Raw genomic sequence first — 14664 nt, forward strand, 5'->3', positions numbered from 1 at the left:
TTTGGTTTAGCTCATCACAGAGGCCACACCTAGCTGTGAAGTTTGAATCCAGATCTGAACTACCTCAGAATTCAGTGGCATTTAGATTCAGGGTTTTGATTCAGGCCATTCTCTATAATGAAGAAAAGCATCTTTATTAGGGCCATGGTCTTCACACACAGCCACATGCACCATTCTTCTAAATGCATGGTAAGCGCTGTCTGATGCCATTCCCAACACCAGCCATGTGGAGAATAAAACACATTAGGGCAAAGACACCCGAAAGAAGACGTTTTAAAAAAAAACAAAACAAAAAAACAGACCGGCTTTTTGTTTGGTGTTTATCTCTGCACTTAGGAGGTTCCATAAACTTGCCCGTGATAACATCAGCCTAGTAACTTAAATTTTTATTAAGCAAAGAATAAGAAAATGTCGTTATCTAATAGAAGAGAATTTCAAAGACTCTACCTAGAATCACTTGTTTCCGCCAACCTATTGTTCATGATGGCTAGTGCACCGACACCTGCAGAGAAGCCATTTTGTCTGGTGTTCATACTGACGTTTCTAGGGTGCCCATTGGCAGTCTCAGACAATTGCTTTTGCAAAATGGCCAGGGAGACTTTGTTCGATGCAGTGAGCTCCTTCATTGAAATCATTTCACCAGAAAGCCTCCTCCCCTCTGTGTCACTGTCATACTGTCCATCGGTTTCCACAGATATGTTATGCCTTCGGAAGCGGCTTCCTGGGGTGATGGCATTGCGACGACCGAGGCGGGCACTTGATTTATGGCACTTTGAGCAACACCTGCATCCAAACTTTCTCAACAGCCAGTTTAAAACTTGCTTGATTACAATCGATATGACATTAAAAAGGGAGTATATGCAACATACCCCCATTAATATAAACATGAAGTTTCCAAATCTGTATAATCCCTGACTTTGGTACGCTGCATTTTGACTGCTTACCAAATCGCCAAAGCCAATGGTGCTGAAGGTGACAAAACAATAGTATAAGGAGTCAATGTAGTTCCATCCTTCCACTGCCGTGTACATTGCTGAGGCACAGCAAGATAGTGTAATGGCAAAAATTCCCAGAATCAGCATCACATGATAAACTGATGGCTTCCATCCTGCAAGGCTGCCCACTTCAGAGATAGCTGATCCCCTTCGGAAGTTAGGAGGTAGAAGACCACTTCTTCGCAGCTGCCTCTCATGACAAGCCTTCATGATAAAAGCCAAGAGAGAGATAATGCGCTCAAGGAACAGGTTGAAGAAAAGGATGGTCCCAGCACACCCGAATAGGCCATAAATGATGAGGAACACTTTTCCAGCCACTGTTACTGGTGTGGTCATTCCAAAACCTGCAGAGGCACGGAGATAAAGTAATTATAATAACCGCATAGCTGTTCCTGCATATACTCCAAGTATATCTTATTCCCCCATTTCACTTTGACAATTGGGTTTGAATATGTTTAACCAGCCAGTGAAATTGTGCTATTTATAACTCAATTTGAATCAGCCTGAACCTATAGAGTTACTTATTTTCTCAGGAGGTGAGGAAGGTTCCAGAATGCTAGACAAGGTGATCAGGATTCAAGAGGGACCAAAAAAAAGCCCTAGGAAATGAAGTGTAACTTATTAACAGAGAAGAGCCATTGTGTTTGGAGGAGCTATATTAGTAGCTCTGCAAAATCGGAATTCATAGCTCAAATTACTTGGTGACCATGTTATATTAATACATCACATCTTTGCTTCTGTTAATGCAAGCCAGCATGAAACTTTGGAAAGTTTAGTTCTCTATGTCCAAGGTACTGGTTCCTCAGCTGGTGCAAATCGTTGTAGCTCCACTGCAGTCAAGGTCTCATTATACCAACTCCTGCTAACGGATGGCAGATTTCAATTTGTACATAGTAAAGGAATTTGAACCTTGATTGTCTGTTAAATGTAACAGCATTTCCTTCAAAGCCTCCCATTCAAATACAAAACCAGACTGGCCTTCCTGTTAGTATCAGAGCACAGAGGAACAAGAGGGAAATCATGGCTTCATTGCAGTCAATGGCAAAACACACACTGACTTCAGTGGCATCAAGATATTACCTACTGCCATAGATCAAGAGTTAGTAAATAGCTAACATTGTAATTTTGTGGCTCAAAAACCAGTTCTTTCAACTTTACAAGACAGAGCTGTCTTCCACAGAATAGTATATTTTTGTTATTGTGCACGTGAAATATTTTGAATGTTACATTTGTTTTTCATTTGCTTTTGGAATGTGATAAGAATTATATCCAGTTATCACACTTTTGTAATTTTTGATAAAAAAAATTAATAGAAACTTTTATTAAACTCCAGCAGCAGCAAGAATTATGGAGTCCTGTAGACTTAAAACAAGCTATTGAACTAGTAAGCTCCATGAATGGAATGGAAACCAAGAAAAAAATAAAATATTGCTTTTGAGTTCGAACAACCAGTTAATATACTGAATGAGCATATATGAAATGAAAATTTTGGTCATGAGATCTATGTAATACAGATTTCTTTTTTTAACGAAGAGTTGTTTAAATATTTTCATTTGATACAGGGTATTTTTGGATAGTGAAGTATTAAAATGAAGGAATCCTTTGTCACAGAGGAAAGAGGTGAAGAATTTTTAATTAAAAAAACAATGATTTATTCAGGGTTGGTCAATTTTTTTTCTAAGAAAAGAAGATAATGTCACCATCAGCAGTTTTACTTTATAGTTATTATAGGAAATACTGGGATACTGCAAATATGGAAGTGATCTAATGGCAAGTACATATTTAATTATCTAAATGAACTGGCAAGTTATTAAAAGCCACAACTGCATTCCACTCTTTTGAACTATAAAGCAGACACTTTAGCTACTAGGCATTATTTTATTTCATTATTTTCACCTATGGAAGTATCCAGGAGTTCATTTATCTATTGAAGGAAATACGTATGCTAGCATAATATGTTAATTCAGTAACTAAAGTGTTAACTATCTGATAAGGTAGACACAAGGGCTACCAGGATTCCTTATGAGTGGGGGCCTTCTATTGGTTGGGAATAGTAAAAAGTAATGCAATGCTGAACTTTGTATTACTATAATAACCTGGGGGAAAATCTCTGAAAATGTTAGCTTTAAAAAATTGTTATTCCCAACATTCACAATTGTTTCATGGGTTATAAATCAACTGTTCTACATCTAGACAGATGACAAATTTAGTAAACATTTTTTCTTTAAAGATTGTATGGCACTTTAGTTATTTCAGAGTTTTAACTCTCTATTTTTATATAAGTCCTGAAAATTCTAAATTCTTGCCTATACCCCAGCAGAAAAGTAAGATGAAGTATCAGAAAGAAGAAAAAATATACCTAAGATTAACATAGTGCATAGTAGCCGAGAAATAATTGAGCATTATAGTGATGACAGTATTATTTTTCTTTGGTTTGGTTGTTGCTTGTGTGGTGTTTTGGTTTGTACTCTGTTTATCAGAGTATCTGGGTCTCTCTGGGCTCTTGTGTGCAACTTTACTTTCATTGTCATTTAACTTTTTTAAAGCATCCAAACATAACACAATGGCTGCTTTATCAAAAAATGGTCCCTTTTAGGATCTGGAGTGTGGCGGAGCTATTACATATGTACTCCGTGATAGTCCAAGGGTTTTGTTGAGAAATACAATAGTATCTCTTCAGGGTAGTGAGGATCACTTGGCGGCCGGAAGGCCTAGTGGGCAGGCTGTGGCTTAGCAGTCTGAGTCTTGGGATGACCTTGCCAGGCAATCTGAAGGCCTAGTGGCCAAGTTACAGTCCACCATCCTCGGTGTTCCCCAGGTTCTCCTGGGCAAGCAGAGGAGGGTGGGGGGAGGTCCAGGGGAGCCGTGCCCTCCCTCTCCACTGGGTCCCATCTCAGGGCCCAAGGAGAAGGGGTGAGGAGAGTCTGTCCCCTCTAGCTGGTACAGCAGAGGAGCATCCCCTGGAGCACTTCCTACCTCTTGCAGTTCTCTCTCCAATTTGGGTTGTGGTCATGACACTCAGTTTCCCCGTTAGCAGAGGGTTGCTCCCACAGTCTCACTAGTTCAAACAGTCAGTTGAGTCTTCCCAGTCCACTTTTCGGTGTCTACTTGCTCCCCCTTATCAGGGGAAAGGAGAGAGAAAAAAGGGTGTCAGGCCCTTGGCCTCCTGATTGGGTCATACTGGTAGTCCAGACTCTTCCCCTATATATCCCTCTGCCCTAGAAGCTACAGCCCAGCTGCCTGCCTGCAGCCACTCTCTCCTTCACTTCCTCCCTGCTTGCCTGTCAGAGTCTCCTTTTAAGCAGGTCCTCCATTTGGAGCATGCTGTGCCCTTACTGAGGGTCAGGATCTTGTGGGCCCAGTATTGTTTCATTACTGCTTTAGTCTTAGTGAGGGGTCTATAAACCACATCATAGGGAGAGAGATCTTTAATTGCACACCGCCACTAGTAAGAGAGAAATCTAACTTTACAGAGAGCCGACACATCATATCAACATGAAAATGCTAAAGTGTGGCATCTGACAGCTGAGGAGAATTAGAGAACTTCCTAAGGAAAGAGATTTCATCCTCTTTTTTTCACCTCCACACAAATCATGCTAGAAAACTGATCCCCTTCACCCCCCATAGCTTCTGAGGATTCAAGGACATTTAGAAAAGATGACAAGTTGTCAATTATGCATTCAGCTCTTTCCCCAGTAAGTTGTGCTGTAGGTTTTCAAAAGCAGCCCTGTTCTAAGAGTGGGCAGCCAAGTTCAAGCTTTCTGGGGAATTCAAAACATTAGAAATCATTGTTCATTTCATAGCCTCATTGTGACAATGCCTACAATGTCATCACGTGAAAACGTGCCTGGGAGGTTGTACAAAGTTGTACAGAGAATGTAGAATAATAAATAGCCTGTGCACCAAACTATACAATGAACAGGCAATTAGAAATGCTTGGGAGAATGGTAAGACACACAGTCTTTCATTTCTAGATCACTGGTCTAAATCTGACCTAGCTTGGTAGTGAGCAAGAGTCACTATCTTCTGATGGCTGTTTGTTAATCTCTGAGAAAGGATCAGGCCAGTTCCTAGTGGGGTCAGGATTGCCAATTTTGTAATATTTAAAATCCAGCAGGAGCGCTGGAACCTCCCCTTCCCCGCCTCTTCCCACTTAGGCCCTGCCCCCATCCTGCCCCTTCTACCTGAGGCCTTGCCCCTGCCTCACCTCTTCCGCCCCCAAGACCCTTCTCCTTGTCACTTGCCGCTCTTCTCTTACCGCACCCCCTGCCGCCTGGTTCGGGAGGGACTTGCCTGCAGAGCTGGGGCTGGGATCTGCAGCCGCTCAACACAGGTAGGAGGCGGCCCCACTGAGTAGGGACTGGTGCGAATGATGACCTGGCACCTCCCCATCTCCCGTGCCCATAGCAACCAGACTTTTGGTGTCTGGTCAGATCTACTGTCAGGTTCCCCTTTTTACCAGACTTTCTGGTTGAAAACCAGGCCCCTGGCCACCGTAAGTGGGGTCAGCATCAAAATGGCATGCTTGCTGGAGGTTTCAGCACAGAGGCTAGGAGTTAAGAGGGGCCAGAAATTAAGGATGAGATTCTGTGCTGTGCCTCTGGAGCCCAGGTTGGGGACACCAAAGGGGATTTAAGCCACCTTTGTACCCTCCTGAGCATGGGCTGTTCCAATAGCTGGAGAGGCCTCCCCTTAACTTAGGCCCCAAGTCTTGTCTGAACTACAGCAGCCTCCCCAGGTTGCCCTACATGCTGCAGCATTGCCTGAAATCTCCGCGGGGCTGAGTGCTATGACCCTGCCTTTGACATGCCCCTTTCATCTCTGGCCCTACCCTGGAACACCTTACACTTGGGCTTCTGACGGGGTCCTTGGGAGGCAGCCTTATGTCAGTTTTTCACAGCATGTGGCATGCAAGGAATCCTCCCCTGGCCAGACACAGGGTTTTTAGGGCCCCTTTTCAATGCTACTGCCTTTTTGCACGATGTAAACCAGTTGGAGGGGTGATAAGGATCTCATCCTAAATTCCTTTTGCTGATCTATCAGATACGAGGTATGTCAGTGAGGCAGAATAAGGAAATGGTGCAATACCTGTGGAGTGGCTATTGAGGCTCTCAGTCAATCCATCACTCTTCATAAGCACCCAGGGCTTGATCCAATGAGAAAAGCTTTGGATCAGGCCCTTAATTCACATTTAAACAAAAAAGAAACAAAAAAGTCTAAGTGAAATAAAATACACAGTTCTGGGAGTTAGGTAGAATATGTCAAAAGCTTACTGACCTTTTTAACAACAAGAAAGAGAACCAGCCATGATACTGCAATAGTTAAATATTTTATAAGGGACAAGAGAAGCAGCAGACTCTAGGCAGAGAGCTAGAAGAACTCAATGAAAACTAAACACCTCTTGACAGATACACAACCCTACAGAACAGATGAAGTAATGAGAGAGCTTGGAGACAACTAATGAAAAATTGTACATCGCACCTATGAAATAACCATGATCCCCCCAAAAAAAGTATAGCTCTGTATTTTGAATGGATCCTCTCCTGCAAAAATGAACAGAGGAGCCAAAAGAAAATGTAAATAGACTTTAAAAAAAAAAAAAAAAAAAAAAAAAGGAAATAATGGATGCCATCAAATCATTAAATAGTAATAAAGAGACATGACCAGGCAAAAATGTAGTAGATTGCTTTCAAAGACTCTGATAGACATTTAATGCTGTTATACAAGCTATACAGCATGTACAGGAGACTGGATAACATTTATCATGCAAATAGCTTTCTGCAATCGTGTATAGTACTGTTAATGGATACAGAATCAACACTCCACAGAAGAGGTTGAAATAGGTCCAGATCTTCCACTGGTGTAAATCAGCATCATTCCATTAGTTCCACTGAATCATCCACTTATACACAAGCTGAGGATCTGGCCCGTTTTATAAACAATACTACACATCAAGAACTTGCTTCTGATCTCGGTTACAACAATGTAAATCAAAAGTAACTCTACAGAAGGCACGTAGTTGGAGACTTAGACTCCAAGCAGACTCCTCTCTGATCCATAAGACTGGCAGGAGTCAGGGCATGGGGCTTGAAAAGGCATAGTTAGGCCAGAGACATACAGATCCTGGCCACTGTATGTAATGACCGCTCAGTGAGCCCCTCAGTACAGCACCATGGCAGGACCATTAGTTGTACTATTATTGGTGGGAAGCCCACAGCTGTTCCCTGGGAAGCCCACAGTGTGCTGTCAACTCTTGGGGTTCTTTTGCATGTGACAGAATTTCAATCAGGGCTGGACAATGATGTGAGAACCCCACAGCCCTCTTGCAAATTTCAGCCCTGTTATGGGGGAAACCCTTCTCTGAGTGGCTGCTTTCCCTACTTCCCCCATCTCCTGGGAAGAGCAGCCAGTCAGGGCTGCTGCAGAAGCAGGCACTGCTCTCTTCTCCTCCCTTCAGGACACAATCCCATTCTCAGAGGATGGGAGTGGTGAAGAGAGAGCAGAAAGAACACAGCAGCTCCATTTCCTCCTTCACCCTCCCCTCCTGTGGACAGAATGGCTCCTTTCTGTTCCTCCCTTCTCCCTCCCTGCAACATCAGACCTGGAAAAGAGGAGAAGGGGACTGTGGTGGACCTACGCCCTAAGCCTGGGAAAGGGGAATGAAGAACCCCAGGAGATGCAACGGGAGCGAGGATGGAGATGGTGGGGACAGATGTGGGGGCTGGGGCATGACAGAATTAATTGATTGCCAGGCAGGTGGACAGGCAGATGTGGGGCTGAGAGTTCTTGCAAGCAGGGGTCAAAAATCACCTTTCCAGTACATTTGGGAGTGGGCAACAGTGATTGTCCCACATATGCACTGGGTTGGGTTGCCAACTCTCTGGGATTGTCTTGGAATCTCCAGGAATTAAAGATGAATCTTTATAGATTGTCTTGTGATGAAACTTCCAGGAATACATCCAACCAAAATTGGTAACCCTAGCACTGGGAGAGGTTTATGAATAGAGAGACCAAAACCGCCATTTATCTCATGATTTTTGAACTAATCTCATGATTTTTGCGGGTTCTGACCCATGATTTTTTAATCTTTGAGGCTGGCAAGAGTGGAATCATGCACTCTGATTCTGCAATACCTTGATTCTTGTTCTATCCAAACAGTGTAGAATTCTACTAAATCAGACAAGTAGTATTTTAATCCCACTTTTGCAGTCATGTGGATGTGTGTGCAAAGTGCAGGACAATGGAGAATCAGACTCCTAGAGTGCACAGCGAAAGTTAAGGCTGCCTCAGTCAACTTTATCCCTCCAAGCTTTTTTTAGCCTTGTTGAAGTATAAAGGGAGCAACCCATTTAAGACTCTAGTAACGAAAAGCGTGCTTAACTTTAAATATGTGCATACTACAATTGACTATCAATAAGATTATATGTGTGCTTAATGTTAAGCAGGTGGCTAAATGCTTTGCTGAACAGAGATTTTCGTGTTGCTTCTCGCCTGCTCCTACCCCCATTTCCATAGACCATAGTGGGATTCTACTTTCAATTTGATCTACTTATCCAAATTCTACATCCTTCATATGTCTCAAACACAAAACCTTTTCTGTCTAGACTATTTACATTAATTAATCATTTGGATTATAGTCAGGCTGTAAAAATTAAATTGGCCAAATTCATCCTTGCTATAAATCCACTGGTGTGAGGAAAGTTACAACAATGGATTAACTGATGCATAAAATTAGCCCCGTTTGAGTCCAAACAGAAGGCCAATTTATTTCAGGGCTAACTGCCAATGGACATTTTAGCTACATTAAAGATAAATTCTAATTTAAGCACCTAGGGAGTATGGCTATAGGTTATCCAGATCAATTACAGTACATATGAGTGTTATGGCAATCTCTTGAAAACCATTAGAGACAGTGTTGCCTTAACTTTAGCTGGAAAGATAGAGACAATAAATGAACCTCTTGTCAGGATTTGTTTTCTACTTTCCATACTTACCACCTCGAATCCAGAGAAGAAAATGATTTCACACCCTCCTTGTATGATGTTAATTTCCAAACTACTGTAATCCATATGGATATTTAGCATCTCTAATGTTCCAATCACTGACAGACTTACAATTAGATTAACAAAGTCTCATGCACAATATGCTTCCACAACTGTGAAATTTGCCACTGCCATAGGATTTGCTTCCTGCCATGGAATTCTGTGGAAAACTGCTTCTCTCTCTCTGCTTCCCAGTGCACAATAATGTGAGAATCTTATGTTTACCCAATTGCTTTTTTCAGTAGTTTTGGACTGAAGATGTGTAACAATCAGCAAAAAAAAAGGAGTGGGGAATTTAAAAGGAACACAATTACAAAACGATTTCCTCCCTTTTCCCACCACTCCTCCCACAGCTAAATCCCAACATATCCTCAGTTAGCAAATGGATCTTAAGTGAACCTACTGTTTTTCCACAATTGCCACCTGCACCCAGGTGCAGGATGCCACCCAACTACTGGTTCATGACTTACAAAGAAACGCCATTTTCCAGCTTCAAAATCATTCCTGATTCATGCTTTCAGCCCAGTTCAGGTATACAATGGTTGCTTAATTAATTAAGTAAATGCAAAAGACTGTTAATGCAATGTTATTACTGTAAAATTTATATCTCAAAGTCAGACCATGTAAAAGTTAAGGATCCAGCTGTAACATTATCTCAACCCTTTTTCACATCCTATATATTTTGACAGGACTTCTTTTATATTTCTTTCAGATTTAAACAATGACTCATGACAAAACAATATTATGCAACAGAGCTGGTCAAATAACAGACATTGATTTGCAACCATTGATGTGAATAGACATGGTGAGTTTGCTCCACTGATATTTGCGAAGTCCTGTTATTTGCTGATTATGAATATTCAGATGGCTACCAATGAAAATGTTTGTGAATAACAAAAGTTTCCAGTATTTTAGCATTATAAATATTTTAGCATTATAGAATTTAGCATTTGTGTGAAAGTTCATCCCAGAAATATTGTCTTTGCTAGTTCCTATTTTTCTGTTTTAAAACTTTTTAGTTATTCAATCAAAAAGCAGACAGAGTAGCATATGAGTTAGGTGACCAATTATTCCCCATAAATAATTAACTGCAAATAGTTTAAGTGAATAATTTGCCAAAAACTCATAGGCTGAAATTTGTTTTCTTAGGCTACATTGACAAAGGATTTGTTAACAGAAAAATCCCGGGCTAAATTCATTGGATAATTAATTCCACTCTGTTACTATAGTAATACACAACTGAATTGGCCTGAATACACTCTGGCATGACCTGGTCTGCCAGTGTCACAAGGTTTTTGTTACCCACTAATGGCTGGTTCATAGAAGAAGTTAATGAGTGCATTACAGCTGCCAGCTAGGGGACATGGACCCCAATTCATTAAAGCACAAATGTGTGGTAGTCCATTCCTGTGCAACAGCGCCCTTACAGCCCTTCCACACTCTTAACTGTGGGCATTTAAGCAGTCCCATTTACGTCATTGGGCCTACTCACTTTCTTGCAGTTAAGCACATGTTTAAGTACTTTGCCGATTTAGGGCTATGGCTGTTTAGTTCAAGCAGTAGAAACTCTTGCCTTTTAGACTGACAGGTTTAAGGATCAATTCTTGCCCATGGCCTATAGCAGGTAGCCATTACTTCCATCTGCAAAAATCCAAAGCAAGATTTTGAAACACATCTTACCAAAGTTCAGTTAGGATACCAATAGCACAGTGTGCAAAGATATTACAGGTCACTAAAACCAGGGAGTGAGGAATTACAAAACAGTTAAAGACCAAGGAAAAGTCCTCAGGTAACCCCACCCCTTTGCACCAGTGGCAAAGTGGCACAGGCATGCAGCTGGCTACACCCTACGAAGGGTATAATAGAGGGCACATTCCCCCTGAATTCTGGCACCAGCCTGCTCCTAGGGATTTAGTCTTGGCATATACTGAGTTATAAATCTTAGCACTGACTCCATTCTCAAGGATAAAAAAACAAAAACAAAATCCTTTAGCTCTAATGAACCTACTCAGAACTGCCTCTGCTTTAGATTAAGTGCAAACAAAGAAGAGCATGCAGGTGTTCAGCATTTTTTATGTCACTGAGCTATATTATTACTACATTAGAGCTGGTTTTGTATTGCACAGTCATTAGCATTCAATACGCCAATCAACTGCACTCAAATTGCAGCTCCCTCTGTCTAATCGCTTGAAAAAGCATCATTAATCTCAAGTATTCAACACCTCCCTTCTCCAAAAAAACCCAAACAGAACCATTAATAAAAATGAGTTGTTACAAACCCGTTAACTGCATCTTAAGGACAAGTGCTAACACTAATGAATCGCTCATACAGATTTTCATAGCTGCTCTTGTAATTATTACCCAGTTTATCAGCATCTTGCTTTGTTTATTTAAACTGCTGACAGATAAAGCTGGGTTTTGAGAGAGAAAGCAACCTAGCTGGATAAACTATGACAGGCTTCTGTGTTGCTGTCCGACACTTTAAAATTGTTCTTGCTGTGCTTTCTGTCCCTCGGGGTTGGTTTGGTCTGTCTCTCTAGACTTTTGTGCTGAGCTCACTTCTCTGGTATTAGATCCAACCTTTCTAAATTGGCCAGAGCAGGCTTAAACAAACATAGCCCCCTGCAAACAAAGAAAAGTTTGATTGTCCCCTCCATCTCAGCAAATGCAAAGTCCAAGACACAGTTTATGCTTTCTTTCCCTTTCACTCCCTTGTGCCCAGCTGTTTGGCTATGCGAGCTGGGGGCTTGGGAAGGGAGCAGTTTCAGCACTGTGAGGAAGGGGAATGTGCAATGTGTCTATAGGTGGCATAGTATTTTGGGATGGTGGTAGAGATGGACGCTTTCTTTTAAATAGGATGAGGGAGGAACCCACATTGTGCCTCAGCCGAGGTTGTACTGAAGAGTCCTTTCCTGAGTCTCCAGTGGCATGCCAGTTGTTGTTATCAGCACGGAGCTCCTGATCAACACAAAGCAGCTCATAAAGTTTCCCACACAACGTGGCACTGGTCTATGAGCACTAAACACCAAACATCATGGACCAGCTGCTCAGCTGGTGTAAACTACCATAGCTCTACTGAAGTCAATAGAGCTGTGCCAGGTCACACCAACGGGAGATGCACATTCATATTTCACCCTGTCCCTGGTGGGATAAAGCCCTCTGTGACATAGGCAACACTGTTTGATCCAACCCTCACTGTAATTTTATAGCTAAAAAGCAATCTCTGGCTGCTTTTCCCCACTCTGAAATTCGTTCTCCCCTTCCCTGTAGAGTTCAGGCATTAGATCCTTGACCTGGAGCTCCCGCCTCTAGTGATAGGTTTGGCAACAGTGATAATCAGGCCTGAAACTGGCATTTACGGAAGTACTGCTGGCAAAGGGCATAGTTATGATCATGCCAATACCACACAAGAAGGGACAGGTAGCTCTGTGAATGCTCCATAGGAGCCTTCACTGATGTGGAAAAACTGCATAAAAAGATTTATAGGAGACTTCATGGTGAGGTGAGAAAAGCAGAAGAATATTTATAAGAGTTTTTATAGCTGGGACAAGTAGTACAGAGAGATTTATAGGTGCCTTCTCAGTGGTGACAGAAAGATTTGATGAATGAGATAAGGCACTTACAAACGCAGTTTGCCCATTGATATTCGTTGGGTGGGTGGGCACAACCCCAGTCAAGACCTCATGAATCCAGTATTTGTTTGAACTGGTGCAAAGCTTCCAGGACCTCAAGATCTGAAGCTATATTGTGCAGAAATTATCGCTCTGTATGTTTATTTTTATATGCCAATTAAAATGGTTTGCATAAAAAGCCATGATATTACAAAACTAAATGGCTGTGTTATAATATTATGGGACTTTATGCTTCCAATTGCCATTGATTTTAATAGAAATAATGGTTATTTTTAGGTATTTTGAGGCAGTACAAAGTGTGCAGAACCACATTCTGCACTGCACCATTGGACCAGAAAGAGAGACTTAGCACAAGCAATTGCTGCTTCAAAAGATAGCAAATATGGAAAAGAAAAACATATTTATGGTTTCAATACATATGACCAGAGAAAATCACATGCAATATAACCAATGACCTGTGTCTGTATTAGGACCAGGTAAGAGTGCTCCTCAAAACAGGCCTCAGTAATCCTTGCAGATTATTATACTCCATCCCAAGAAAAGTCATCAAATGTAGTGCTCACCAGAGTAAAAGCGATGATGAGTATAAGCAAAGACCTTTATACACCTATGCTTAAGGTAGCAATACTTAGTTATCTGGTATGGGAAGCCAAGCATCAGAAGATCATGAGAACCACCTGTTGGTCCATCTTGTTCAATATCCTCTCTCTCCAGCAGTGCCAGGGCCAGTTGTTAAGAGTGCAGTAGGCAATTCTGAAGTAACCTGTCCACAAATACATTTCTTCTAATACCTTTTACTTAGAGGTTGTCTTATGCATGTAAAGCTTTATATATATTTTATGCTGCATTTTAAAAACTCAAGCCAAATTCACCTCTCCTACATAGGTGTAACTCCACTGATGTAAATGGGTTTGCACATGTATAACTCAGAGGAGAATTAGACCTACAAGTACAAAATGCATGTGCCAAACCAACCTTGACAACTGATGTCTGTGTGTAGAACAGTGTGTTTGTATGAGAAAGGAGTTGTTGATATATATCTTTTTCATCTAGCAGCTGGGCACAAGGCTCCATTGAGTACCTATTATGAAACCATTATTGTGTGTGATGGTAGGCTGCTTTTTCTTACAAGTTCTATCTTTACAGTGCTTTCATTTTCTTTAGGAATTGTTTCCAGCTGGTGAGACTTTTTATTTTTGATAGGTTTAACCTTTACTAGGCTTTCCCTCCCTTTGTGTATTTTCTTTCAAAGTCCTATTGTTTGCATTGTGCCAGATATATAATATAACTATCTCTTATTTTTATATCAGTGAAGAGCCTGATAAAGAAGGAAATCTTTGATAGTCTCTAATTCTTTCATATTCCTTCCCTGTGTACTGAAATTAAATAAAAAATTCATTGCAGGTACTGCCCACTGACAGTTTTGATTTCAGTAATTTTTTAACTGACTGATGTTTTGTCTTATAGGCTGACATCCCCGATCTGTCTTGAATTTTAAATGTAAATATATACATGTCGCAAGCACTATAGGAAGTTTCTGTACTGTGATTAGATAGAATTCTACTGAAATATTACAGGCACTTTTTTAACAAGATTTTTGAAAACAAGATTTAATTTTGTAATGTGAAGGTAAATGAATTTCATTTCTTCACGGATTATAGAATGGATATTGTATTCCTGTCTGTTATGAAAAGAGCAAATTGTTTGAGAGTTTGTACCCAATTGTGTCTCAAATATGAACCCAATTATAGGAACCTAGTACAGTAGACATTCATTCCATGGCAAATCCTGATTTGTTGAAGCATGAAATCTACACATTAAATAGCCTGTATTAATTGTTTTGGAGCAAATATAGCAGTTGACAGTGATAGACACACAACTTGAAATAAATAAATGCCTTTTCTTCTGGAAAGTTTCAGCATACGCATTGCTTTGTTACTTCATAATAGGTTTTGTCCCAATCTGACCCAAGGAATGAGGTGGTACAGGGGACAT

General features: G+C 41.0%; 1 protein-coding gene across 1 annotated transcript in view; it reads right to left on the reverse strand.

Annotated features, from left to right (window-relative positions):
• Positions 1-261: 261 nt before the first annotated feature.
• The window catches only part of KCNK12 (potassium two pore domain channel subfamily K member 12), a 43032-nt gene continuing 28629 nt past the window's right edge, over positions 262-14664 (reverse strand). The window contains exon 2 of the mRNA XM_067565430.1: positions 262-1339. Within this exon, the coding sequence (XP_067421531.1) occupies positions 444-1339 (896 nt within the window). The 3' untranslated portion in view covers positions 262-443. The remainder of the gene's footprint in view (positions 1340-14664) is intronic.

This window comes from Emydura macquarii, unplaced genomic scaffold (genome assembly GCF_026122565.2).
Source record: "Emydura macquarii macquarii isolate MOO-44397 ecotype Brisbane River unplaced genomic scaffold, CSIRO-AGI_Emac_v2 contig_2676, whole genome shotgun sequence".
Lineage (NCBI taxonomy): Eukaryota > Metazoa > Chordata > Testudines > Chelidae > Emydura > Emydura macquarii.